The sequence below is a fragment of the Trichoderma asperellum genome, chromosome 7 (genome assembly GCF_020647865.1).
Source record: "Trichoderma asperellum chromosome 7, complete sequence".
NCBI lineage: Eukaryota > Fungi > Ascomycota > Sordariomycetes > Hypocreales > Hypocreaceae > Trichoderma > Trichoderma asperellum.
In genome coordinates, this window is record NC_089421.1 from 1,913,843 (window position 1) to 1,940,121 (window position 26,279).

Below are 26,279 nucleotides of genomic sequence, written 5' to 3' on the forward strand. Positions count from 1 at the left end.
GAGAGCGCAGAGAGCAGAGAGCAGCGCAGAGCAGGTACCTAGCAGCAGGGACTACTATGGCAGCCAAGCAGGTAATAGTCTACGTGCCAAGGCACACGGAGAGGAGAGCGTGTCTAGGCCTCTGCGCGCGCCCAAAGGGCCCCCTTGAGCCCCCGTTAGTCCCCTTGGTTCGTCTAGTGCGCTGCGCTGAGCGAGAGAAGAGGCTTTCAGTGGGTGTGTGCGTGCGTTGCGTGCGTGTGTGTCGCTAGCGCTGCGGGCAGGGGGGGCAGCGTTTGGGCTGCGCTGGGGCCTTTGGGTCCCATCCCAGCATCCATATGGCCCATATCCCGCAACTGCCGACGGCAGGGTCAAGGGCCCTTTTTCCCAGCAATCTGGCTATTAGCCGGACTTGGCCTCGTCTGCTCCTCTCCGCGCTGCTCCTCTTTTCTCTTCTCTCATCGGCCCTTGGCGGCGGTCCCTCTGGGCCATGACGCCGTGGATTCGGATGGATCTGGTCATATGGCCTGATGGAAGCGATGGCAGAGAATGGCTTGTGGGTATGGTATCATCCAATGCTGCTCCAGGGATGATGCTAAGATAGAGGAGAAGAGGAAGACGAAGAAAGAGAGGGAAGATGGCAAAAATGATATCAAATACATCAAATACCTCGAGTGGGTAGATTTCTGCTAACACCAAAGCAGTAGCATCAAGCACTCCTTGCTAGTAGTATAGTAGCAGCAGTAGCAATGCTTCCCCTCCTGTGATGCCGCAATTAGGCCTAGATCTCTTCTTCTTGGTTCTCTTTTTCTTATTTTCGTTTCAAAAACTCTTTTATTTTCATTTCTTGTCTCTTGTCTAATTTTCGTCTCTTGTCTCTTGTCTAATTTTTTTTTTCTACACCTGTCTCATTGATAGACACGAGCCATGCAAGCGATGGGAGCAGGAATAGGCAACGAGCGGCAGGGCACAGGTGCGCACGTCCCTCCCCCCATGTGCCCAAGTACCGCGCTCATACATGCTCTCGTACCTGTATCAAAGGTCTGGGAGATCTATCTGGGGCCTGGGTCCTCCACACCCACACGCGCTTCTGACCACACACACTCACACACTCACACACGCACGCAACAAACATCGAGCCACTTTTTTTTTTTTTTTTTTTTTAAATAAATAATACATGAAATACATAGAATGAAGAAAATAAATAAATCAATAAATCAATAAATGCTGTAAAATAAAACATGAGAGTGGGGACCAGGCACGGAAAAGAACCGAACCGCAGCATGTATACTCTGCAGTCGCTGGCCGGCAGTACAGAGTACATACTAATGTCCCGACTTGTAGCACATTAGTACCTACAAGACATTGAACCGTCCTGTCTCTGTCTGTGTCTCGCTGTGTCTCGCTGTGTCTCTCTCTGTCTCTGCCTCTTGTCTCTGCTGCTGCTGCTGCTGCTGCTGCTGCTAGTCCGGCGGGCACCGCAGAGCAGAGCGGCGCAGAAAAGGAGGGGGTGGAACCGTCTAGTTGGGTGTTGGTGCTAGCGGCAGAGCGCTGCTACTTCGTTCTCGTCCTAGCCGGCGGCGCTAAGGCTGCTACTGCGTCTTCCAGCTGCCGCGACCTGCTAGACTCTGGTACTTTGCTGCTACTGCGGCACTACCAGTGGCTTGTTGTCTTGCTTGGCACTCATGGCGCGCTCCTTGGCTTGTTGTTCTGTTCTGCAGGTGTGTTTTTTCTGCTTCTTGCTTGCGGCCATGGCTTCAAGCCCGACTGTGGTTCGCCGCGTTCGGGCGTCCAATCTCGATGCCCCATCGAAGCACCCAGCTCGAACCAAGGGAGGGAGGGGAGTGAGGGGAAGAAGAAGGTGAAGAAGATGGTGATGATGATGATGATGATGCAGGACGCGACCTGTTTCTTTTTTCTTTTCTTTTTTTTTTTTTTTTTTTTTTTTTTTTTGACAGTTCTCGGCCAATGCAAGCGGCCGACCCAGCCGAGAGTGCCATCAGCAACGACAGACTGACACTGACGGATAGACAGGCAATAGATAGACCGATAGGCAGATAGATAGACAGACAGACAGACAGACAGACATCACCAACGCTCGATTCCGTTTCCATTTTCTGATAACGCTGCATGAGGCTAACCCGCCCTTCTGCCACTCACCAACCAACCTCCGCAGATTGATATGAAACACGGCCATCTTCATCTCTGCTTAGTATACATTAGCAGGTGCTAGGCTTGTTGCTCCGGCTTTAAACGTCCGCTTCCAACCATTCTCGTCTGCTCTTCATTTCCCTTGCCTTCTCTCTCTTCCTTCCCTTTCTCCTCGCTTCGCCTTCTGCTTCCGCTTTGCTGCGCTAAAAAAAAAAAAAAAAAAAAGCTGCCCATAAAATTGCTTGTAAACGCCGTCTTCTCATCACCCTTGCAGATATGGATATGGAGCCAAAGCAGGTTCGAAAAGGCTTTGGTGGAGCGGCTAAGAAAAAAGGTGAGGCACCGAACTTGCTGCTCCCGCAACCAGCCGTTTCCGCGGTTGGAGGGGGAGGGGCTGCGGCCGTCTTGGAGCAAATCCGCTCATTTGCAGGCCATTGACGATGGGAGCAGTAGTAGACTGGCGGTATACACAGTCAGAGATATGGCATGGCTTGCGTAGGGAGGAAGCATGGCTTGCATGCATGTCGTATGGGGTGCATAGGTACCATGGCATGACGATATGATGTGCCGACAGTGCTACTACATACATACATGTATGTATGTAGCACTACAACTAATACTGCTAATCTAAACAGCATACCCTGGCGGTTGTGGGTTGTGCACTGACTGGATACTTGTTGAGCCACTTACATGCGTGTGTGCATGTATATGCAACTATCCAACGCCTATTTGGCAATCTTGATGCAAATAATATCCATAACAAACAAGTAGCAATACTACTAGTAGGCAGTAGTAGTCATAATACCGTGACAGTCTCCAGTTTGCGGACCTGGGTCCTCTTGGACCCTCCAAGCCCTATGGAGTTGTCCCATCCTCAACCCTTTCGCTTCTGCCAGATTACAGTTTTGAGTGACAGGGACATCCACGGTCGGGCAGGGTCCGAACGGCTTCCGAGTAAGCACTCCGAGTCCTCGAGTATGCGGCTTATTGACTGCTTTGGCTACTATATGCTCCGTATCACTCCGTCTTAGTGTTGACGGGAACCATTCTCAACCGAAGGAGTCGGATAGACAGAACAGGGGGGAAAATAAATAAATAAAGGCACAAAGTGATACGTCCTTCTTTTCCACAGTGATGACGGGTTTATGCTTTTTGAGCCACCTTGGAAATGGAGACTGGAAACTTCGGAATCCATGTCTGCCGGGTGCAATTGGTAATTTCCAGGGCCTCAAGGTTTGTGACGATGCCGGGTAGCATTGACTGTTGCTTCGATAGTACCTGGTACTGCATCCTAGTTTGATACCAGGAACCTGGAAATACCGGCATGCTTCTATTCTCAGGGTCCCTGGCCGCCGGCAGCCTTGATTACTTAATTGATTACTGCAGCGCGGCGCTCTATTGGAACGGACGAATCTAAATTGATTAATTAATCAATTGCTGGTGATTGTCTGCATTGGAGCCGCAGGGGATCGAAACGACGGCCGATGCGCCGTGCATGCGTGGACTTTTGTGCTGCTGCGGCGCAAAATATGACCAGACGGGTACGTACCGGGCGGTACCTGCCATGCGCAGCGCGCCGCACGCAACACGCTCGTACCACCATCGTAGGTATACTTCGTATTGCCCTGTCAAATCGCACGCACAAGGCGCCGTGATCTCGAATTTGATGCCCCTCCCCTCCCTCCCCTCCGTGGCCTCCCCTCTTTTTTTATTTTTTACTTCTTCTTCTTATTCCCTGCCCCTGTCGCTGCCATGCCTGGCCACTAGATTGGATGCCTTTTCCAGAGATCTCTCCGTCGTCATTTGGATCCTTCCCCGGCATCATTGTGGATTTCTCAAGCTGCGCCGACCTTGCTTGGCCAAGCACCGCAGACGCGGCGATGCCGTGGGATTTCGTCCTGACAAATCGCCTGCCCAACGCCGAGAGTCCTCCTGCACCACCGCACGCTACACTGCACTACTGGGCATACACTACAGCAGCAGAGCACGGCACAGCGAACGAACGAGACAAGCATCATTCCTGAGGTTTGGCGATGCCATGGCCCAAGTTCCCCGCCGCCGCCGGCCTTTCGCCACCATGCTCCAACCGCACTCCAGAGCCCCATGGCGCTAGCTGTTGGGATAGGGCTGGAATAAGCCTCTAGCGCGAACAGGTACACGGAACTGCTGGCCATGGAGCCCTTCTCTTGTCGCTGCCTGGTTCGCTTTGCCGTGGTGCTCAATCGGAGGCCCGTCGATCTGGGCGCGGCTTGCCTCGCCCCAACGATCCTCGAAGAATGGACATCGACGACGAGTCTCATGACGAGCGCCTCTGCTCCCAACATGCCGCAGCATCTCCGCGGCCTCTGCGATTCCCGTGCACTCGCTTCTGCTGCAACCTGCACCTGTCTAGAATCTGTGCAACCTCCTCGCCGGCGTGCGTGTGGAACAAGCTGGCCGGCTGTCTGAATAGAATTTCAGGCACGTCCAAAGCTTGAAACCCCCCCTGGGTGCTTTGTCCAACGTGCCGTGCCTGGGGGGCAAAGTCAGTTACCTGTGAGCGTGGCATGCGCAGCAACTCTGGTCCCACGCCGCCACGCCACTGCAGACGAGGAAGAATAAAGCTGAAAGCTACCTAAGGTAGTACCCAGACCTGGACCTGCAAGCTGTCGGGGTGGGTTTGTCGTTCGAGTAATGCGTCGGTACCTGCGTCAAGGGTACATATCATCACCTGTCAACAAAAGAGAGAAGAGAGAGAAAAAAACATCTCACTTATCACGGCAGGCCGCTTGCATTCTTCATCACATGCTGGTCTTGGCCGCGTGGCTATGATGCTGCTACGCTGCTCGCTTAGCCATCCCTTGCATAAGCACCCTCGACTATACACATGCCAACTCCAGCATACTACTACTCGCCATGTACGTGTGGTACATACATGCGCCTGCTGCTGATGCTGCGGTAATCGCTCAGAAACCAAACCAAGCCCACAGACTCCATCCAGTCCAGCAACATGGCCAGCAGGGCGGGCGCCGCACAGCAGCGGCGCACCGGGCTGCGGCACTCGCAGCGATTCGACCAGACGCCGGCCTCGCCCATCCGGCCAGCCACGCTGCATCCACCACACGCATCGCACCTGGGCTGGGGCTAGATTTCGGGCGCGGTGGATCCGCATCCTGGAAGCCAGATCGCTCGCTCGCTGCAGCTAACGCAAAAGGCGGATCGCCAGGGTTTGGCGCTCTTTTCCTGCTGCAAGGTCCACTGGGCTGGGCGTGGCGAGGGTGTGGAGTGCTGGACGAGGAAATCTCGGCTGGGCGCATTCGCAGCTATGTATCAACAGCCATGTACCGCCGCGTACACGCAGTTAAGCGTTGCGGCTCGTCTACCGCGCGGGTCGCTAACACGGCTGACTCGGCGAAACATGGCCGCAAGCGGAGGCTGCCCCCCAAGCCGCCCAAAGCCCCAAAAAAGCCCCCCTTCCTGCTGACGCACGGGCCAGCAGCCAATCGGAGAGGCTGCATGACGCCAACGCAGCCAACCAGCAGCCCTCCAGCAGCCCTCCAGCACCACGGCCGCGGCTGGGCTCCTGAGGCACCCAGAGCGCCGCCTTAGCTAAGATGGCGTTTTGTCAAACTCGCCATCTTCCCTCGTCCTCGTCGTCCTCGTCGTCCCAAGCCCTCCGCCCTATGGTGTCTGGCCTGGCTGTCCCAGTCAAGTTATCTATCACTTTTTTTTTTGTCGCCCTTCGACAGCCGGTACGCTATACGGGGTACCACATGCGACTAATTCGTTCTTTTTGTTACTCGTCTCTTTGCCTGCCCTTCGCTCCCCTGTTCCATCGGCGCCCTCCGGTCTCGATTCTTCAGCTGGCTGCGGTGATTGAGCAAGTACCGCAACTCAATTCTTGCTCGGAGCTCGTCCCGTATCGCTGCCCCTCATGTTCGTCCCACGCGAGCAGCTACGTCAGAATCTGAGCTGTGCTGATTGATGCCTGGGATAATGAGGGGACATTTGTTCTCTCTGTCTCGCTCCTTCGTCTGTCGTATCGCATCATCTCTTCATACCAACCATGTGCCGAGATAGCGCACTCACTCTATCACTCACTCACTCGCTACCTCATCGTTTCTCATCTAATGGGCATCATACCAGCATCACACCCTCCACTCATCCTCACACCTCTTCCAGCCATACAAATCACTAGAATATTTTAGTGTGTCAAATTTGACAGAAGCCATGGTGATGGTCATCATCAAAAGAAATTAGCCCGCTGAGAAGTTGGGCGACACATGCAGTGCAATCTCTCAAAGACGCAACAACGACAAGACCACCAAAGAAAAAAAAAAAAAAAAAAAAAAGAGTCCATCGACCAAACACCATGGCGGATTGGACGGCCGTCTGTGAGGATGGTCCGGCTGCAGAGCTGCAAGCGACGACATTCTGCCCACACACCCCTCCGCCGCTGGACCCAGAAAAAAATCGAGTGCCCCTTGGTCAATTCCCCCTCCCAACCGAAAGCCCCGATGCCAAGCGACGAATGGGAGCCCTGCGCTGCTGCTAATCGCACCACTTTAACTAGTCGTGATGACTTAAGCATCTTACATGGCAGTTTGATGCTTCCCCTCCCTCCATCTTGCCAGTGCTGACCTTACAGATCATATTCTGCCATATATCAATCTTACCAACAACACTACTACCAAGCGTTGGTATTCCTTAATGAGCCATCATCTCCGTTGATAGACGAGGCTCCTCGGGAATCGCTGCTGTCAGTCATCTCTGCCTCTCGCCGCCAACCGAGTATGACTCAACCGCCGAGGTCCTGTCATACACACTATACCACTAGCTGCCGTAGTTTTCCTCGGATTCTCCAAGCGAGCTTCTGGGATTTGTTGCTATTCTGATGTATTTGATTTTTTGAATGAATGCTGCTTTGAGCAAGCTGCGTCTTGGCTGAGAAGCCGTCTCCCACGAGGGGTGGTTGGAGCATCCAACTTTTGGTGCTACTAGTTCGTAGCTGGCTGTGCGCCTCTGGTTGGAGCTGCTCGAGGCTTGACTCCTGATTGGCCCTGCTGCGCCGTTTCGAAACCAACTCCTTCGCCTGGAAAATGGCCTGTTCAATAGCTGCCAAGTTGAAAACAAGCTGCCATGCTAACCGCATGTGTCTTTTTAGCCCTCCAATCCTCAAGTCAGGTGTGCCATGGTTCAGCTATCGTGTACGAACCACTCATATTTTTTTCGTTGAAAGATAACAAAGCAGAAACTCGATTTCTGATGTAACCAAAAATACCGTCACGTAAGAGTAGGCTATGTGATTGTCCTGCAGTGTTGCATTGGCGGTAGCTGTGATAATTTTGCACTTTATTACCGCACCGCACAGTAGTATTTGCTGTACTCCCTAGTAGGCATTCTGTTTAAAAGGCGCGCGCGCTCTCTCTCACCTACCCACGCGCACATACTGTACCAGTCCTCCGCAGCAGTAATAACGACAGCGACAGCAACAGCAACAGCCAAATGCGGTATTTGTTCGGTAGCTCTTGGCCGGGATCCCCCTCCAATCTCGTGCTATTCAGCACGGCCGTTGAGCCTTGCCTTGCACCTTGCCGCGGTGGAGTGCGCTCCATAATTCCAAACATCCTTGCCCATCGTATCATGTTAGGAATTCAGATCAATCATGGACCACCAGCCCGGCCACAGCCTATCAGCGGCTCATCTCCACAAGGTTTTTGCCTTACCCCACTCATGCAGGCCGCACGCTATCTGCACGCAAGCATGTTCTGCGGTCCTTGACGACATGTGGTGTTCTGAGTCCAGGGATCTTACCATCTATCAAAAAGTAACATGTCGGCCGTCAAATTTGCTGTAAGCAGTCACCTCGTGTACCCCTGGTTGTTGTCGTTTTTTTTTTTTTTCGACCCAGAAAAAAAAAGCATATGGCACGCATGGCACGCATGGGCCTCAAATCGCTCATTCAGCCCGCATCAGGCTCCTGCATGTAGCCAGGGCTGGTCACTTGACTTGTATACAGGACCGGGAACTTGCATTGGGACAGGAACCGTCCCCGCAAACATAGACATGGCGGGGCTAGTCAAAGTCTTGTCAACTGATTTTGACTCAGGCACCGGGATGATCACTCCGCATTCCCAGTTGCGACAGTTCATTTTGATACCTCCCGTAGACCTGTCTTTGGACATCCGGCCCCTAGATGAAATCAAGCCCCCCAGCGGCCGTCACAACGACGGCGGCGGCGGGGATACAGTCAGCCTCTAATATAATACTCATCATTTTCAACCGGCGCGATCAAAGAGAGGAGGGAAAAAGAGACCGTTCAAAACGGGGAGGGGTGTGCGGCACAAAACTCTCGACTCACCAGGCGCTCTCGGAAAGATTGGCACTGCCTACATAAGCCCAGCCTGGAGACTGCCGTATCGCCTGGCTATCTCCGACCCGACGACGCACGAATATCATCTTGCTGTGCATGAGCAGCCGGTCACGGGATATTACGTCTCGCACAAGCTCTCTGGGGAAATTCGGCGACCGCCACCACTTGGCCTGCACGCATATCGTGCCTCCCGCCTGCGTACGTGTCATTTTTACGTTAATCAATGGCCGATTGCAAAAAGAGATGTGATTAGAGATGGCACAGGATTGGTTGGCCGAGCCGTGTAAATGAGTAAATGACACGGGATTGGTTGGTCCAGCCGTGTAAATGACTCGGGGGTCACAACTCACATTGCGCCCGCCTCTGCTTTTCGACACTGTATGGTCCGTGGGGAAGTAGATGCGGAATCTTTCTCGCAGCAGTTGCTCCTGAGACGTCGCCTCCGTCGGATTTTTGGTGGAAGACCTAGAGCTAGTGCTGCCCGGTTTCTTGAATTCGTCTATGCCGTCGTCGCCTAAGAAGAGACAAATAATACTAGTATAAGCAACCGTTTCCCCCCACCCCCAGAGGGCGTAAGTAAACTGACAAGATAGAAATTGAAAGGAAAGAAACGAAAAGGTTGAGAAAAGTTGGTCTTGATTTACCTCGACAGGCATTGTATATGGCCCGTACCATCTGGTGGTTCAGCGCTCCCAGCGACGCACACTAGAGGCGAATCGTTAGCTCTACATCCCGACGTCTATCAAGAAACAAAGGGCATCCCGGCAACGTGCCACGAGGTCGACATCGACAGGGTCGGAAGTAGCTAGCCCGAGGTCGGCTACGCTAGCTGCGAGGCCACAGTATCCTAAGCCAGGCAATCAAGTGTCAGCGATGTGCGTTTTTGCCCCGATTTCCCAGCATAGCCTCGCTCGAACTCGGGCCCCAGTATTGGGCGAATAAGAACATACCTATATGTTGTGCACTCTGCGCCGAGTGACTTCCGGGTCTAGAAGATGAGAGCAATTGACAATTGAATCAGTTTCAGAGTCCATGACAGTGAGGCGACGACGGTGTCTTTTTTTGACTCATTCTCGTCTCTGGTTTTTCTCTTCATTCTTTCATGTCTCTTTCCGCCAGTAGATTCCCAATGGAGAAAGAGACAGCGAAGGGAGGCGAAACATACATTGTATGAACAAAGGCGATATCCGCCGTCCTGGAGAAATCGTAGTTTGCGAGACTGGCAACCATCTTTTCGCCTACGCCCGTTGCCTGCAAGAAATACACTAGTTCTGAATAGAACCTGGTCGGCGCATGGCTATGGGCGGTGCTGGCATGGGGTGAGGCGGGATTTTCCAGCCTTGGTAGATCGATTAGAAATACCATCTAAAAGTAGAATATAGGCATTAGAGAGACGCAGATTATTAACCCCTTGTTGTTGTTTCTTTTCCTTTCTTTTTTTAAGTTCATGGGGGGGAAGGGAAATAATACAGGGACAGAAAAAGCCAAAAGGGGTATAACAAGTAACAAGGAGAGCGAAGACGGAAACAAAAAAAAAAGTAAATCATGATCCCCCTATTCCTTGAACGTTGCAAGGGGGGGGGGGGGGGGGGGGGGGGATAAAAATAAATAAAAAAAAGTAATACCCACATTCTCCATGACCCCTGTTTCTCCCCAGTCGTAGGGCATAAGGTTGCCCGTTGGGATGACGACGCGGAGATGGTTCGGATACTTGAGCAGCTGCAGTTTGGAGTGCATCGCGCCGACGCCGTGCATGGGAGGGAAGCAGAACTTGATGTTGGCGGGGACGTTGCTTCGCATGAGGGTTTTCTGAATTTGGGGGGGAAGAGGATTGGTCAGCTTCACTATATTCTGCCGTTTTCAATTCTGTATCACTGTATATCCATCTCTCTGGACTGTGAGGAGATGGGGAAGCTGATGCTTGAGAGAGACAGGAAAACAAAAGGACATGTTTGAGTTTGAATTTCAGTACCTGAGCCTCATCCCTGGCATATGCCAGCAGCAAGATCTTCGTCCTCACATAATCCAGCTTTGATAGCATCCACTCTTCGTCCCATTGGAAGGATGAGAGCACGGCGAGCTCGAGCTTGTCCCTTTGGAAGACGTCCTCGATGGTGATTTCATCGCCAGTGCGTGCAGTGCCGCGGGCCCAGGTTCGTTTGACCGTGGGGTTTGGGTATGGCACGCTGCTGATGTTGCTGATGTTGCTGCATTTCTCGATTGTTGCAGTTGAGGCTGATGCTAGTGGTGTAGATGATGCTCCGGGCGTCTTGATATTGCCCTCGGCGGGAGCTCCAGTGGCCAGTTTCTTCGGGGGAGGTACTTCAACGACGTCTTCATCTTCGTCATTGTCAGGGGGAGGGCGTTGGCGCTTTGCTAGGCGGTTCAATCGTTCCTGTTCCATGGCTTTGCGGTCGAGGAAGAGGGAGCCGAACTGGGATTGCTGCTGCGACGATGACGACGGCTGTGAATGTGAGTGTGAGTGTGACTGCGTTTGTGTCGTCTGCTGCGTTGCATTCTCAGAGCTTGCGGTGGATGAGCCGTCATTGTCATTTCCGTCGTCGTCGGAATCATCAATCACGATAGGTGTGGCGGAAGAAGCCTGATCTTGCAAAGAGAGGGCGATGGCATAGCGCAGAGCTTCGTCGTCGTCCATGTCGTCAGGGAGCTCGGGGGAGTGGCTTTCAGGTCTCGTCATGGCCAGAAATTTCGGTTCAATCCAAGAAGAAAGCAAGAAGAGGGACTGTGAGAATTGTTATTGATATTTTTTTTTAATCCGTGATTGCGTCTTCTTGTAGTCGTTTCGGATTTGCGGCGAGCTATGTCTGCAAAAGTTGCAGATGCGTGAATCGATCTGGCGATCCCTGCCGTTGACGGGACGGTTCGTGAATGGCTCGGCGCGCTGTCACGTGGGGCGTTGATGGGGTGAAGTGTGAGTGTGTCCCTTGCCGTGGTGACAGCTGTCGAGGAGGGGGCTGCGTCAGAGTTAATGATGGAAGCATTTTTTTTTTTTTTCTTTTTTTTTTGGTTTGATCAAGGTTATGATTTGTGACGCATGAATTAGTTGAGTGGCTGTTGAGAGAAGGACGAAGACTCAGACTCAGGGAGGCGTAGGCAGCGGCTACATATAAGGCAACGGCATCTGATCTATATATAGCAGCCAGCGACAGTCAGCTCCGACTAGCGACAACAACCCATGCCTGGCATTTCTATTTATAATTCTGTCGGGCTTCGCATGTCTATATGTCATTGAAACAAAATAATGAAAAATTGTGCTCTGCTGCGCCGCATCTCCATCCCTCTCAGACAGAGTTTCCGATCATGGCGGCACTAAGACGACGCGCCCATCGAACAGACGTCCACGAGGATCAAGTACTTTTTTTTTATTATAAATGCCAGTTTCCCAGAATTCAAGACCTTCTTGTGCCATGTCTTTTCCTTTGTCCATACATTGATGCATTGCTAAAAAACGCAGGTCAAATTGTCGTCATCTTACAAGACAAGACAAGACACTTCCAACAATGGCATCCTCTTCCAACAACCACCAAAACGGGCCGCAGCAGCGCCGGCAACACATTGTCATTGTTGGGGGTGGCGCAGCAGGCATGGTACGGTACATGTGAAAATAGTCCCTCTCCCAGTTTAAAACTCCTCTTTCATTCAGTTGATAATATAGTGTCAGCTTCTTCGGTTTTTTTGCTAATTGCGTGAATGGAATCTTCCAATAGTCCTGTGCTGCCACATTGGCCAACCACCCCGACAAGTTCAAAGTCACGCTGCTCGAAAAGAACAGCGTCGTGGGAGGCCAAGCAACGTCCATTCCGCTCGACGAGGGCAAATTCGGGGCATCATGGATGAATAATGGAGTTCAGGGAGGATCACAGGTGCCTTTTGCCCCCCAAGTCTTCTCTATTCTCTCTACATCTTGTACAAAGACCCTTAGGACTCACAATGCAGCGTCTAGATCTTCAAGCACACCTTCAACTTCTTCAACCAGCATGGCTCCCCAGCTCAGCCTCTCCAGCTGCAAGTCTCCTTCGGCAAGGGAGAATCCGGCTTCTGGACAAACTGCTTCCCCAGCAAGCTCGTCGCCAAGCACGCCTCCGACATCAAGCGCTTCGGCCTCTTCCTCAAAGTCGTCAAGTGGACGATGCCCCTGCTCGGCCTGGTCCCCATCTCCGTCATGCTGCGTCTCTTCTTCTTCAGCAAGGACTTTGGCGACAAGATGGTCTATCCGCTCATTGCGCTGTTTCTCGGGACGGGCAACCAGACGGCGAATGTGCCCGCGGCCATTGTCGAGCGGCTGTTCAACGATCCCAACATGAAGCTCTGGGACTACGATCAGGACACGCTGCTGCCGAATCAGCCCACCATGTACTCGTTTGACTGTCTGCACGACTTTTACGAGAAATGGAAAGATGATCTCGTTGCCAAGGGCGTCTCCGTCAGAACAAACACCCAGGTCCACAGCGTGCTCTCCAGATCCAACAAGGGCGTCGACCTGGCCATCAAGAATAACAACCCTTCTGACGAGCTCGCAAACGAACATTTCGACCATCTCGTGCTCTGCGTCCTCGCAGACGATGCCCTCCGCATACTCGCACACACAGCAACCCGCCGCGAGAAGCTCGTCCTCGGCGGCGCAACCTTTTACGACGACCTCACCGTAACGCACTCCGACTCGGCCTACTTCAAACGGCAATACGAAACACAATTCAAGCCCGACCTCTGCGCGGAACCCAAATCCGAACAGCAGTGCCACCAGATCGCCTCGGCCAAGGGAGAATCAATCTCCTCAACGTCTCGTCAGTTCAACCCCATGTACTACACCTACACCTACCAGCATGACCCGCGCCTCATAGAAATGTCCTTCAACTGCAGCAACTACCAACACCAGTTCCACAAGTCGCCAGCTTCACCAACAGTCCCTTTCGAGCCAGTCTACCAAACAATCTTCCTCGACAAGCGCAAGAGCGACCTCTGGACAATCGACGACATTGACAAGGACAAGATCATCAAACGCAACTGGTGGCACCAGCTCGGCCACCGCTGGCAGCACTACCTGCGTGTCGTGCCGGGCATCATGTTCCTGCAAGGCCGTAATAATACCTTTTTCGCCGGATCGTGGACATTAGTGGTGCGTTGCTATCCGATTTGTTTCCCTTGTCTATTTCAGAGCACTCCCCCTTTTCTGCGTACATCACAGAGACAAAAAGAAAGCTCGCCAGTTCTACTCTTCTACTCGACTCGATACTCATCCGTAAACAGAACATGCATGAAGTCGCCTGCATCAGCGGCATAGCAGCTGCCTACCGCCTCGGGGCCGACTACACAAAGTTCGACGACTTTGCCCAAGACTTCTTCGTCAAGTACCTGCTGCTTTCTCACGGCAAGTTGTTCTCCCGAGAGGAAAAGAAGAGAAAGGCAAAGGCAACTTGAGAAAAGAAGAAAAGAAAACTGGCAAAGAATTAAGATGTTTCTCTTTTTTTTTTTTTTTTTTTTTTCAATCGCTAGTGAATGAAGCACCGCTCATAAGAGTCTTGGTAACGCAATTAAAAAGAAATGTAAATACGGCAAGGCAAAATGAATGATGAGCCTAAGCATACAAAAGAAATATACAAAGCCGTCATCAGTTCCAAAGCGAGAGACAAAAAAGAGAGAAAGGACTAAGAGACTAGAAAAAACAAATAAAAAACAATAGTAGCTGATGCTTCCAAAGTAGATGGCATAGCCCGCCATGTACATATCACATCCCAGTCCAATGATACCGTCCATCAAGATGAGAAAAAGGAAAAGAAGAAAAAAAACCAGGTGCTCCATAGACAATATGGAGACCAAAACCAGGCCAGAAAGAGAGAGACGAAGGGGGACAGAGAAAAAGAGAAAACTCCAGAGTCGCTGCCATGTCAAAGATCTGTCGTTTGGTAGCACCAGCAAAGACTTGATCAATTCTTCGCCCAGTCTCTACCATGACTCCTCGGGTATCGCTGAAAACCATAGTCAAAGTCCCAAAGCAAATCTTTCGTCCCGATGCCAAAAAGTTACATGATTCCCTGCAACATTCCAGAGTCAAATACCACCAAGTGTGCCGTTAAACCCCATAGCTGATATGCAAATCCGCCTCTCCGGTAGCGCCTCCAATGCCTCGTGGGTGATTGGTTTTTTCACCCTTGGCCGTTGAACGATAAAAGACCGCCAAAACAGCGCTTTGCGTTGAGTTTTTGGTCAGCCATGACGAAAGTCCGTAAGAGAGACTCTATGGCTTACTGGAGAGCAACCGCAGCTCCAAGCAGACAAGGAGAAAAGGAGGATAAAACAAACAAAAAAAAAGTCTGATGGTAAAAAAAAAAATACACACATAAGTGTATGTTCCCAAAGGCCTTTAACCGTTCCCATATTCCCGCTCTAGGATGATGCGAAAAGACATAGCAAAAGAAAAAAAGATGACATGTTTGTATCCCGCTTCCCAGTTGAGCCACAAAGCCACATTTCAAAAAAAAAATTGAAAATGAAGCAACATTGTTGAAAGATGCATGTAATGTAAAGGAGGTAAAGATATCGCCGGAACTAGTGAGTGAAGAGCCTGCGTTCCGTAGGCGGGCGGTCGGCCACCAGATCCAGCTTCAAGATTCGACGAAGATCATTTTCCATGGCTTGGATGCTGCCTGCGCTTTCGTATCCAGGGCCATCTATCTGGCTGTTAGAATAGACTTCGGCACGGCGAGAAGGCGGCTGCGAATGGTTGGAGACAGAAGACGGGGCCGTTGAAGCAGCTGACTGGGGAGTAAAGAGAAATCGCTTGAGAGCTTCCGTCGGGTCCTCACTCGGGGCGTTGCCAGCTGGAGCGGGTAGGGGATTCCCGGGAGCAGAAGATGGATTGGAGGCATTGTTGCGCGCAGATTGGATCCGATCCTGGTAGGGAGTCGAAAATGGCGGGCCCAATGGGTGGCCTCCGGTGCCATCCAGCTCATAGATTTCAGTGCCGTTAAAGGTGTGTCGGTCGTGCATGCGGCGATTGCGCGCAAGGTCAGCGGCCGTTGGCGTGAGGGGAGCATCCAGATGGCGCGGAGGAGACATGGGGCCAACCAGAGGCGGTGCCGCAACGGGCGTTCCGTCCAGTTCCTGGCGAGCCTTTTCCTCCCGATGAGCTCGAAACATGAAGTCGAGAGGCGATTCGCGGTGTTGGCGGGCCGAGACTGGCCTGTATGACGTGGGCAGCTCCGAGTCCGTAGCCGGAGGAGAGGGCTGGGAGATGAAGCCCCTTGGCTGGCGGACCAGCGGCGAATCGCTGGCCGATTTCAAGAAGCTTGGGATTGGGAGGTCCGCAGGGGCGGGCGAGGCGTGGAAGGTTGCACCGGCAAACGGCGTGCTGGAGATTGCCTTTGGTGGTGATGCCCCGGAGGGGGACTGGCTGTGGTTGTTGCTGAGGTGGTAGTTGGGCGACGACGGGTCATTTTTGGCCTTGGGCTTGTTGTTGCGAGTGTTGCGCTGCTTGGAGCCTGGCTGGTTGTTCGGCGCGGGAGAGGCAGAGACGATCTTCTTGGGCGTCTGGGGCGCCCGGTGGTGCTGCTGGTGGGATGAGGCTGCGTAGGATGCGGCATCGTTCTCTGAGGCATAGGCCTTGAGGGCCGCTGGTTTGCCGCCACGGGGGTGACGGCGACGGCCTGGAGTGGCCTTGATCGGTGACGGCTGGGCCTCCATGGGGTCTGTGGAAGGCTGGGAGCGGTGCTGAGGGTCGCTGAGCGTAAAGATATAACAAAGCCAAGTGTGGATGAGATGGTCGGCGAGAGAGCGGCAGCTGAGACGGAGATGGTCGGAGCTGAGTGGTCTGAGGAGCGACAATCACGTGTGGCCTAGGCGGTTTCCCAAAGCGGCGACTGCGAGGCGAGGCCGGCGGGAGGGACAAGAGCGAGTCTAGAACTGCCTTATAAATAACTATGAGACTACAAGCAGCGCATGTTTCGGCTGGTCGACGGGCCGCAATGGATGGAATGAAAGAGCAGAGCACAGCTGCTGGAGCTGGAGCCGGAGCTGGAGCTGTCGATTCAGCCGCTGCAGGGCCAAGAATAGCAGATGATGCCTGACCTGGCCAGGCCCCGCATGCATCTGCGGCCAGCTGAAAAAACAGCAGACAGCCGCGCAGAGGCGGGTAGCCGCAGGTAGCGCTACCGTGGCTGGCGACTGAAGACGCAGCGCCGGGCTGGTTCTGCTACCGAGTAAGTACATGTTGCCGCCCGTTGCTTGGTTTTGCCATCAGCACCAGACAGATGGCAAGTCTTGCCTTGTTCTCGCGGTCGGGCGGCAGTATGAATGTATAAATAGACACACAAATATTATTTGTCTCGGAGAGAGAATCAAATCCTAATTGGCCTCTTCCTCTGCTATCAACTGTGTCAATAATGCCACCAAAGCATAATATCGCCAAACTGCGTGTCCGTCGCCAAAAGCAAACATTGGCCGTGTTGATGTCGTTCCACGGGCAACTAGCAAAGTTCTGCCTGTCGTCATCGGGCGGAGAAAGCGCTGCCTAAGCCCAGTGCGTACCGCGAGGTACCCGAGATGTTGCGATTGGGCCAGGGTCACTGCCTCTGGTACATTAGCGCAACCTCTGGAGCCGCACAGCAACTCTTGCCCCTCGCTGATTACGATTAGGCACGATACAGGCACATACATGCTCCAGCTTAGAGCAGTACCTACGATACAGCGCCTTGTGCTTTATGCTCTGCGCCGCCTTGATCGTCTTGACGCATCTGCATTCAAACAAGTTAGGCATCTCGATTTGCAGCTCTCACTTTCCACCGTTACTTTTTTTTTTTTTTTTCCTTCCTTAGAGCTTCCAGGCCTGGGAACCCGCAGCAGAAACAGTAGATTTGTCAGAGATTCACAGCATTTCACGGGCCGCGGCGGCGTTGATGAGGTAAGGTGCTGCCGCTCCAAGTAGCAGCACAAGCAAATGCTTAGCCTGGGATTTAGGCTACGACTCCGTCTCAAACCCATCCAGTCAGTCCCTTGATGGCTAACGAGCCGCACAACAGCCATCGATCGGTCTCTTGCGCACAATAAATCTTCCGCCGCTTCCTATTTTTTGCTGTGCTTCGTCTTCCGCCACCGTCTTGAAGATCGCACACTCGCACAGCCACCGTTACCCCTCAAGCTTTCTCTACACATCACAAGCTCCCCAAGCATGGCCGACGTTGAGATGAGCGACGCCCCAGTGGCCGCCAAGAAGGCCGACGGCGTCAGCGCCAAAGGGGGTGATAAAAAGAAGTTTGAGGTCAAGAAGGTTTGTTTCACTCCAGCTCAATACAGCGGGGGATCTGGAAGAGAGAGAAGAAGACTGACGGGAATAGTGGAACGCCGTTGCGCTCTGGGCGTGGGACATCGTCGTCGACAACTGCGCCATCTGCCGAAATCACATCATGGATCTCTGTAAGCCTTGTCTCCTCCCCCGCCGCTCTTTGGACAAAACAACTTTACTGACGCCCACCAGGCATTGAGTGTCAAGCAAACCAAGCATCAGCCACCAGCGAAGAGTGTACCGTTGCCTGGGGCATTTGCAACGTAAGGCGTCCCGCTCCCGCATATACCCTTTTTTTCAGCGTCGAAGAGACTAACGCTTCGCCAGCATGCTTTCCACTTCCACTGCATTTCACGATGGTTAAAGGCCAGATCGGTCTGTCCCCTAGACAATAGAGACTGGGAGTTCCAAAAGTACGGCCGGTAGACGAAGCGAGACGAAAGCACATACACAAGAGAAGAGAAGACGAAAAACACACACATTATATCGTACAAGGACAAGAAAAGTTTGCGGTATATCATTTCAGGGGGGTTAAGCTACATGCTGTTTTTAGAGGATATCATCAACGCCGGGGTCTTGCTCTGGGTGGCAGGCATCGTCTGGCCATCATGTCCCGCCTGTGTTAAATGCAGATCCGATAGGTAGCCACTTGACCGGATTCTTGTTGTAGAACGGCCAAGGAGGAATGATAATGAGAAACGTCAATAGCGTGCCACCCAATCCAACATATAGGCACTTTACAATGTCTTGTAGAACGTATCCGACGTTGAAGGCGATGAGCTTGTGACAAGTGTAAGCAAACGAGGCCAAATCGGAGCTGTTAGGGAGAGGGTCATTCATACGCCTGTGAGAGAAAGCAGGAGGGTTGCATAGCCCTCGGCACGTCGCTGGCCCTCGAAATCCTATAGTCGCAGTCATGCGTTAGTTGATATCCAGCTTCGTAGATGGCATCGTGATCTGGTCGCCCTCACTATCTGGCCTTCCACCACGTCCCGCACTTTATCCAGCAATTCCTCTGCCATGGTGGACTCGTTCTTTTCTTTTGATGCTTATTCGAGCCTATTTTATCTCGAGAATAGCCGTGTTTTGGGAGATGGTCGAGGGCGAGTGGAAGTTGTTTGGCCTAGCACGACATGCAGCATACACTGGCCAGTGGTGGTAGTGGTAGTAGACACGTCTTTGGAGCGATGGGCTGTGGCGCAGGTGCCTGATTGGGATGGTGAGGCGGGTCTGAGCTGGGGAAGTGTGGCGGTGCGGAGCGAGGGTGCTACAGCTGCTAACCTGGAGTGCTTTGAATAGACTCCCAAGAGGGTATAATGTCTTGTATTGGGTTTTGGCTTGAAATTGTGTGCATATATGTCACGGTTTATAGATCTGAAATCGTGAAAAAAAAAAAAAAGACCAACTTTGCTATAAGAAAAAATTCTTTGCGTTGGTGAGCATCATCCGTTCTTTGAGTTGACACAGCTTAGACAACTTTGTATGATTCATAAAGCTTTACTACCGATATGCACACCTACCCACTTGAACTCCAGCTAACCAGAGCATCAGCAGCCAAAAAGCAGCGCTCATCAATACGATAAAGCTGGTCCAACGACATAGGATATAGTGCCCAAGTCGATATGCAGTACACCACCAGCTCATGGAATTTTCCGAGCCACAGGCCCTATCTCATATTACGTGTACATCTACATACAATCTACTACTGCATGGTGCATGGCAGACAGGGGTGCCGAGTGCCGTGATCGCGCCAGAAATAGAAGGCGGAGATCTTGCCGCACTCAGTCTGCGGTGGCGAATCAGAAGCACCCGACCCTGACGTATTTCGTATACTCGGTATGCAGCAGGTAGACCGCAAACTACGCTTGTGGAACAAAAGACCCAGATGGCAGCTGTGCGGGCGAGGTGAGGCATATTGTGCTTCTTGTTTCGAGATTTCAGGAATACCCAGACCCCAAGATGCCCATAGATAGATGCTATTAGTAGTCCCTTCATTAGATAGTAGTCTCCTAGCTCAGCTCTCACATGCTTGGCAACTCCAAGATTGCTAGTCTTGTAGAGAGTGCTGTTACCTACTATTTACCACTAATATAAGTATTTGGCGCTTTGGCTCTGTGTCCTGCACCACAGGCGAGTTTCTTGATGTCATATCCAATGATTCACCCTTTGCCATTACCATATCGTTTGTATATCTATGCCTCTCAATTGGCTTGGCTCTCTGGGGGCTCTCTGGGGGCCGAGCGGCCAAAACGTGCCGTGCTCGCTGGCCTGACCACGAGCTAAGCGACGCCCGGGCATGGACGCCGTTCCGAGTACCCGTCAGGAGAGCGCAATGAGTAAGAAAAATACTTTTACCGGGATGGAAACATTGGTGGTATAATACTGCTTTTGTTAGCGGATCGCAGGTACCTCTGCTAGTTTCCGGTAGCTCGCCCCAGTACCGAGTACCTCCAACCCCGAGCTGCGTCGTCGAAAAATTTCTCCCAGCAGGTTTCTTGCCCCCAATCCCAGATCCCAGCGCCTCGGTCGGGCCAAACCAGTTTAGTGACCACCAGCTGATTTTCGTGGCGGGTTCCGCCAGAGGGAAATTTTCGTTTTTCCAGCTGGAGCCCCCCCCCCCAAAGAGAGAGCGGATAATTTTCATTCTGCTTTCCTTCCAACAACGGCTTTTTTTCTTTTTTCCCTTTTTGCATGGTCGACGAGAGTCCGTTTATTTAAATGACTTTCTCCCTAATTTACTGATCTCCAGCCCTTGGCATATTTCCTCTCGGGGCTTGTCCAATAGACCCTTTTTCTCGCTAAAGCGATAGCGTTATAAACCCCGTCGCTTTTTCTCCTTGCGGCGCACACACCAGCCCTTTTTGCCGCCCGCCGCAAACGAAAAGAGATAGAAGCATCTCCTTTTGCCTCGACCTCGACCTCGACCTCGACCTCGACCTTGACCGCCGCCAACGACCCAATCCTTCATCATTCCATCGCGTTACTTTTAATCGATAGTCGCACAGGCTTCTGGTAGCCGTCGCTCGCAGCATTTACGCCCTTCGCCAGGGTCCAACAGCCGCTCTCTTCTGCGCCATCGCAGACTCTCGCCAAATACCTTCAAGTTGGCTCAACTCGCCCTCCCGGTCGTCATCTTCCCTTCGCTCCTCGGGCCCGGGTGCTGGGTCTACAGCGGAGTCAACAAGGAACCTCCATAATTCGGCTTAATTGATAGGACCTCATCGCCAAGCCGTATCATCACCCACCACTCACGCCTTTTTCTTCTTCCTGTAGCTCCAGCTGCTACCAGAAGCGACCCCAGGGTCTTCGTTTTGTTCCAAACCAACTACTCGGCGCGCTGCTGCCGCGCCGAGAGGGCACTTGACAGCCTGTCCCAGGCTTAGAGAGTCGCAAAAGCCCATTGCCAAAGCATGTCCAAGAACCCTTAAGTTGCCAGCAGGCTTCGTCCGAGAGTTGTTGCGCGGTGATTCTTCGATCCGATCCGATCCAGACCGCAAAAACCCGCGAGATCTTCGACCACAACCCAGTTATTCATCATGTCTGAGCACGACGAGGCCTTCCCCGACACGGGGTATGACACCCCTGTCCCCGAGCTCGACGACCACCGACAGCATTCGGCTGCTCAGAGAGTGGAACGCCCACGCCGAGGAACCTTTGATAGTCTGTATGGCGCTCGCCATCTCGACCCCGACATGGCGGTCCGCGTCCGTGACTTTGAGGAGGCCATCATTGACGAGGAAGGGGACAATCTCCAGCCCACGCCGCGACATGGCCGTCGTCCAACAATCGAGTCGTCCATTGATGGTAGATCCATCTCGCCTCCCAACTCGGTCAAGGCCTTTGCCGAAGCCCGGCGCAGAGAGCGCGAGATGTCCTTTTCCGAAGCCAAAGACGAAGGCGACGAACCTCTGGGCCGAACAATGTCCATCACAAGCCATCGGAGCAGGAGGTCGCATACCCAGGAGGCAGATGCCAGAAGCTTCCTGACCAACAAGACCGTCGAAGAGGACGTCTGCTACCCTCTCCAGGAGAAGCACCCCAAGCAACACAATCTTCGAATCGACTTTGAGTATCTCGAAGATTTCATCAATGACCAGCGGGAAGAGCGAGAGGAGCGAGCTGCCCGAGCAGAGGTGCCCACAGAGAGCTTCAAGGACCTGCGGCGGACCCCTACCCTTACGAAGCCGGCGCAACTTGTCACTGTGGATGGTGACATTCTCGAGGTTCCCTCTGACGAGTCGGTAATCGACGAGAAGATGTCTTCGGAGGACAGTGCTCCTCCCAGGATGCATCCTCACCCTGTCGACAACACTCGCTTCAGCTTCTTCTCTTCGGCATGGGAATCGACGATCCATGCCCCCGAGATGGGTGATCTTGTGCTCCCAGGAGAGGATCTCCGAGGCCTCTTTGAACTGCCAGAAGACGAAGACGGTGGTGTCTGGTGGCTCAATGTCAACAACCCCACAAAGGCAGAAGCGTACGGCATTGGCAAGGCGTTTGGCCTCCACCCCCTGACCATTGAAGATATTGTCACCCAAGAGGCTCGCGAAAAGATTGAGCTCTTCCCATCATATTACTTTGCTTGCTTCCGGTCGTTTAACGTAGTGGACGAGCCTGATGGGAAAGAATACGAGCCTTTCAACATCTATGTCATTGTGTTCCGAGAGGGCACGCTCAGCTTCAGCTTTACCCCCAATTCCCATGCCTCCGAGGTGCGCAAGCGAATCACGGCTCTCAAGGACTATGTTTCTCTCAGCAGCGACTGGATCTGCTATGCATTGATGTAGGCCTTTTCTTTCTTTTGCATAGCATGTCATTGGTGTGTGTGTGTGATCTAACATATGTGATTCTAGTGACAACATTGTCGATAGCTTTGCGCCCGTCATCAACCAGATTGAGCTTGAAGCCGATGCCATTGAAGACGAAGTCTTTGTCATGCGGTTCGACGACTCAAACACCTTTTTGCGGTCTATTGGACGGGTACGCAAGAACTGCATGGCGCTCCTGCGACTGCTGGGCGGCAAGGCTGACGTCCTCCGGGGATTCACCAAGCGCTGCAACGAAAACTACCAGGTGACGCCGCACATGGACATTGGAATGTACCTCGGTGACATCCAGGATCACGTCGTGACCATGGCTACAAACTTGGGACACTTTGAGAAGATCCTGTCTCGCGCCCACAGCAATTACCTGGCCACCTTGTCCATCAACAACATCTCCCAGGGCACGGACATGAACCGCGTGCTGAGTAAAATCACCATGCTGGGATCCATTCTTGTCCCGCTCAACCTTGTCTGCGGTTTGTTTGGCATGAATGTACGGCTGCCGTTTGAAGAGGTCAGCAACCTGGGCCCCTTTTTTGGCATTGTCGGCTTCATGATTGTCTTGTGTGCCATGATGGTGTCTGTGGCGAGATGGAAGCGGTGGATATAAGAAAAAGAAGAAGACGAAGAAGAAGAAGAAAAGAAAAATAAAAAGAACTTGGGAGGGAATAAGAAAATTTACATTTCTTGTATGAAAGCAGGTTCTGGTTATAGTACATAGAGGGGTGTTTGTGATTCTTTTCCCTCCTCTTCTTTTGAGGGGGTTTTTGTTTTTACTGTATCGCTTTTATTTTGTTATTGTTCTTTCTTTGGGAGGGGGTACAATTGGCATCATAGACTCGGGAAGCATTCTTGAGGCGTGCGACTGGTCATGTTTATAGCCGGGCTTGAAATTAATTAAATAGTCTGCATTGTTGTATATGCTGCATCTACGCAGTGTGCTGCACTGCTATAAATTATAAATACTGCGTCTGAAGTTTGCGAGCTGGGTAGAGCAGCATCTCTTAAATCATGAACCAAGAATCTCGAACAAATCTTTCCACCAGCATCTCAGACTTAAAAGTTACAAGTTAGTCCAAGTCATCCGAAAGTGGAGACGACATTCTCCCCTCTCATTCGCCGCCTCGGACGTCTACAACGCACCATCATTGGTCCAAAAAGGAGCCCATAGAAAAATATTATCAACCGCCGCCGTTATATCATCACTTTTTTGCAGCAAGTCCTCCAAAAACATATCCACGACTCACGCTGTTTACGACGAAACCCTTCACTCTCTTAGCCCACGCAACAACAAGTCTCGCTCGGACATAACATATACGAACCGACTTGAAATTTCTTTTCTGCCCAAGATGAACGCCGCCCAGACTGGAATCGAGAACCTCGACCTGGAGAAGCTCAACGACAAGGACAAGACGGAGCTGCGGCAGTTTCTTGCCAATGAGCAGCAGCGATCGCAGATTCAAGCTCGTATGTGCTGGTCCTTTTTTTGTTACCTGTTTTCCTAATTTCAATATCTACTTGTCCCATTACCCCAGAAGAGGAGCAAGAGAAGAAGAAAGAAAAAGATGTGCTGACGAATTTGATCGCTACATTATGCAGAAACACACAACTTGACGCAGATTTGCTGGAAAAAGTGCGTCACTGGAAACATCAAGGGATCGAAGCTGGATAAGGGCGAGGAAGGGTGCCTGGCCAACTGCGTGGACCGGTTTTTGGATATCAACTTTTTGACAATGAAGCACCTGAACAACATGCGGTCATAAGAATGGATTTTTACTTTGTATGGAATTTGAGGGGTTGTTAATACGGGCGTGAATTGTGGATTGTGGATTGTGTGTTGTACGATATCTTAAAAACGTGGTATGAAGGATATATGATCTAGATTTTGGGATGGGATACGGGACTGTTCTTCTCTCTGATAAACACCAATGAATTTAAAAGGCATCAAGACCCATAGAAGGCACTACGATTTACAACACAATGCGTAGATAATTTACGCGGTAATGGGGATGAATCATGTCACATCATTCAGAGCCAGCATTAGTTATCGTCATCAGCTCCCCTCATCTTCATTTATTTCTGTTTGCCCTTCATAAATCGGTACGTGGACGGACCGGCTTTGTCTTTTTGTTTTGCATAGTTTTATCATGATTTGTTCCGATCCGTAAAAATGACAAAAAAAAGAGCTCAACTCCTCCCAAAAAGTGTTTTCCTCAATGCCCATGGTATATGTGCATGCATGTTGAGACTAAAGACCAATTTCCGCGCCCGAGAGAACAAGAGAAAAAAATGAGTAGAAGAAACCAACAATTCCCCGTTTTTTATTTTTAATTTCGAAGAAACTAAAATATCCAGCTTAGACCAGAGAGAGCTTGTTGGCGGCGATGTCGAGGGCATCGACATCGGGGGTCAGGCGGGCGTAGGCCTTCTTGGAGCCGTCAGGGCTAAGATTGCAATGTTAGTATGAATGGAATCTCTCTTCTTCTTTTTATGATCTGAGCAAAACATACCGGATCAGGGTGTTGATCTTGACGGTGTCAATGTCGTAGAGCTTCTTGAGGGCCAGCTTGATCTGGGCCTTGTTGGCCTTGACATCGACAATGAAGACCAGGGTGTTGTTCTCCTCCATCTTCTTCATGGCGCTCTCAGTGTTGAGAGGGTGGATGATGATCTTGTGCTCATCGAGACGGGGGAGGTGGTTGATGGCCTTGCGGGGGTAGCGAGGAGCGCGGGACAGGACCAGAGTCTTGGGGCGGTGGAAAGAGGTGGTCTGGCGGACCTTGCGGGTCTTGGAGGAGTGAGTCTGCGAATGCGATGTTAGCGAACCCGAACAATCAAGCCTTGGTCACGAATTGTGAGGTGGAAAGAAATATATCCATTACTTACACCCTTGAGGGCGGCCTTGGCAGCGGCGTTGGCCTGCTTGGAGCCCTTGGTGGCAGCTACATCATAATACGCATCAGCAATCGCTCTTATTCAGAACTCGCAAAATCTGCTGCTGCATGATGCTGCGCGGAAGAAATTAGGGAGAGCATCGTGGTTTGTGTGTCGTATAAAAGTCGCTTCGCAGAAAATGGAACAATCGATTTGCTTCGGCTGCTTCGACGACGACCACAAAACCCGTCTCTTTAATTCATGTCGTACCTTTCTTGTTAGCGGGGGCCATTGTAATGGTTGGTCGAGTTTGCACTGGGAATGTTGGTGCGGTTGAGGATTTGTCGACTTATCGGAATGAAGAAGAGGAGGAAGAAAAAAAGAGAGGTTTCCAGCTACATAGAAGTTAATTCGGCTGGTGTGGGCGAAATTGCAAAAAAAAAAAAACCTAGGGCTCCAGCAAGCGTGGGCTGTGATTGGCTGGTTCAGCACTGCGGTCATGTGATTTACCTCCACGAACATTAACGAGAGGTTTTGCAAGACGCGCTAGCCGCTTTGGGAAGGGTATTTATAAGTAAATGTGCGATCAATATGGCCATATCCATTATTTGGCCAGATGGCCCTTTATCTGCACGCCGAGGCGTCAGGACATTGAACTACGACACCTCATACCAAGGACCACAGCTCTGAGGGCGATTCGCACGATGCAACGCCAACGCTGAGAGGGCGATTAAGCGGTGGTCATGATATTAGACAGCATAGGCAGCCATCAACGGGATTTAGGGCTGATATCGGCGTCAACACC

The 26,279-nt window shown here is 51.8% G+C and overlaps 11 protein-coding genes across 13 annotated transcripts; 6 read left to right on the forward strand and 5 right to left on the reverse strand.

Moving 5' to 3' along the window:
- Positions 1 to 466: 466 nt before the first annotated feature.
- TrAFT101_011369 (uncharacterized protein) lies at positions 467 to 2,565 on the forward strand (the record flags this gene model as incomplete). Its single annotated transcript, XM_066129234.1, has 2 exons — positions 467 to 536; positions 2,402 to 2,565. 2 exons carry the CDS (start codon positions 467 to 469, stop codon positions 2,563 to 2,565), a joined length of 234 nt encoding a protein of 77 aa, XP_065985366.1.
- Positions 2,566 to 4,734: 2,169 nt separating this feature from the next.
- Positions 4,735 to 6,432, forward strand: TrAFT101_011370 (uncharacterized protein). Its single transcript, XM_024910390.2, has one exon. The coding sequence runs from the start codon at positions 5,023 to 5,025 to the stop codon at positions 5,713 to 5,715; it is 693 nt and encodes a 230-aa protein (XP_024754962.1). The 5' UTR covers positions 4,735 to 5,022; the 3' UTR covers positions 5,716 to 6,432.
- A 499-nt stretch (positions 6,433 to 6,931) lies between these two features.
- Positions 6,932 to 7,258, reverse strand: TrAFT101_011371 (uncharacterized protein; the record flags this gene model as incomplete). Its single annotated transcript, XM_066129235.1, has 1 exon — positions 6,932 to 7,258. The coding sequence occupies one exon, from the start codon at positions 7,256 to 7,258 to the stop codon at positions 6,932 to 6,934; it is 327 nt and encodes a 108-aa protein (XP_065985367.1).
- An 820-nt stretch (positions 7,259 to 8,078) lies between these two features.
- TrAFT101_011372 (uncharacterized protein) lies at positions 8,079 to 11,177 on the reverse strand (the record flags this gene model as incomplete). Its single annotated transcript, XM_066129236.1, has 9 exons — positions 8,079 to 8,298; positions 8,468 to 8,673; positions 8,830 to 8,993; positions 9,124 to 9,184; positions 9,256 to 9,326; positions 9,430 to 9,467; positions 9,645 to 9,844; positions 10,109 to 10,288; positions 10,452 to 11,177. 9 exons carry the CDS (start codon positions 11,175 to 11,177, stop codon positions 8,079 to 8,081), a joined length of 1,866 nt encoding a protein of 621 aa, XP_065985368.1.
- A 367-nt stretch (positions 11,178 to 11,544) lies between these two features.
- TrAFT101_011373 (uncharacterized protein) lies at positions 11,545 to 14,252 on the forward strand. 3 transcript variants are annotated; one of them, XM_024909111.2, is made up of 4 exons: positions 11,545 to 12,087; positions 12,208 to 12,363; positions 12,444 to 13,616; positions 13,748 to 14,252. In XM_024909111.2, the coding sequence occupies exons 1-4, from the start codon at positions 12,001 to 12,003 to the stop codon at positions 13,916 to 13,918; spliced, it is 1,587 nt and encodes a 528-aa protein (XP_024754964.2). In that variant the 5' UTR covers positions 11,545 to 12,000; the 3' UTR covers positions 13,919 to 14,252. The 3 variants fall into 3 exon arrangements, with proteins under 3 accessions (XP_024754964.2, XP_065985369.1, XP_065985370.1); XM_066129238.1 differs by having other exon boundaries at positions 12,444 to 14,252; XM_066129237.1 differs by lacking the exon at positions 11,545 to 12,087 and having other exon boundaries at positions 12,363 to 13,616; positions 13,748 to 13,982.
- A 794-nt stretch (positions 14,253 to 15,046) lies between these two features.
- On the reverse strand, positions 15,047 to 16,180 carry TrAFT101_011374 (uncharacterized protein; the record flags this gene model as incomplete). The annotated part of the gene is made up of 1 exon (XM_024910391.1): positions 15,047 to 16,180. The coding sequence occupies one exon, from the start codon at positions 16,178 to 16,180 to the stop codon at positions 15,047 to 15,049; it is 1,134 nt and encodes a 377-aa protein (XP_024754966.1).
- A 1,483-nt stretch (positions 16,181 to 17,663) lies between these two features.
- Positions 17,664 to 18,203, forward strand: ROC1A (RING-box protein 1A; the record flags this gene model as incomplete). The annotated part of the gene is made up of 4 exons (XM_024910392.2): positions 17,664 to 17,762; positions 17,830 to 17,908; positions 17,970 to 18,040; positions 18,105 to 18,203. The coding sequence occupies 4 exons, from the start codon at positions 17,664 to 17,666 to the stop codon at positions 18,201 to 18,203; spliced, it is 348 nt and encodes a 115-aa protein (XP_024754968.1).
- Positions 18,195 to 18,897, reverse strand: TrAFT101_011376 (uncharacterized protein). Its single transcript, XM_024904662.2, has 3 exons — positions 18,749 to 18,897; positions 18,620 to 18,679; positions 18,195 to 18,557 (listed from the first exon to the last, which is right to left on the reverse strand). Exons 1-3 carry the CDS (start codon positions 18,797 to 18,799, stop codon positions 18,384 to 18,386), a joined length of 285 nt encoding a protein of 94 aa, XP_024754969.1. The 5' UTR covers positions 18,800 to 18,897; the 3' UTR covers positions 18,195 to 18,383.
- A 1,525-nt stretch (positions 18,898 to 20,422) lies between these two features.
- Positions 20,423 to 23,640, forward strand: TrAFT101_011377 (uncharacterized protein). The gene is made up of 2 exons (XM_024901477.2): positions 20,423 to 22,560; positions 22,631 to 23,640. Exons 1-2 carry the CDS (start codon positions 21,314 to 21,316, stop codon positions 23,208 to 23,210), a joined length of 1,827 nt encoding a protein of 608 aa, XP_024754970.1. The 5' UTR covers positions 20,423 to 21,313; the 3' UTR covers positions 23,211 to 23,640.
- Positions 23,641 to 23,812: 172 nt separating this feature from the next.
- On the forward strand, positions 23,813 to 24,710 carry TIM8 (Mitochondrial import inner membrane translocase subunit tim8). The gene is made up of 2 exons (XM_024902885.2): positions 23,813 to 24,067; positions 24,200 to 24,710. The coding sequence occupies exons 1-2, from the start codon at positions 23,950 to 23,952 to the stop codon at positions 24,361 to 24,363; spliced, it is 282 nt and encodes a 93-aa protein (XP_024754971.1). The 5' UTR covers positions 23,813 to 23,949; the 3' UTR covers positions 24,364 to 24,710.
- Positions 24,602 to 25,902, reverse strand: RPL23A_2 (60S ribosomal protein uL23). The gene is made up of 4 exons (XM_024909112.2): positions 25,745 to 25,902; positions 25,487 to 25,542; positions 25,111 to 25,403; positions 24,602 to 25,044 (listed from the first exon to the last, which is right to left on the reverse strand). The coding sequence occupies exons 1-4, from the start codon at positions 25,764 to 25,766 to the stop codon at positions 24,957 to 24,959; spliced, it is 459 nt and encodes a 152-aa protein (XP_024754972.1). The 5' UTR covers positions 25,767 to 25,902; the 3' UTR covers positions 24,602 to 24,956.
- Positions 25,903 to 26,279: the final 377 nt, after the last annotated feature.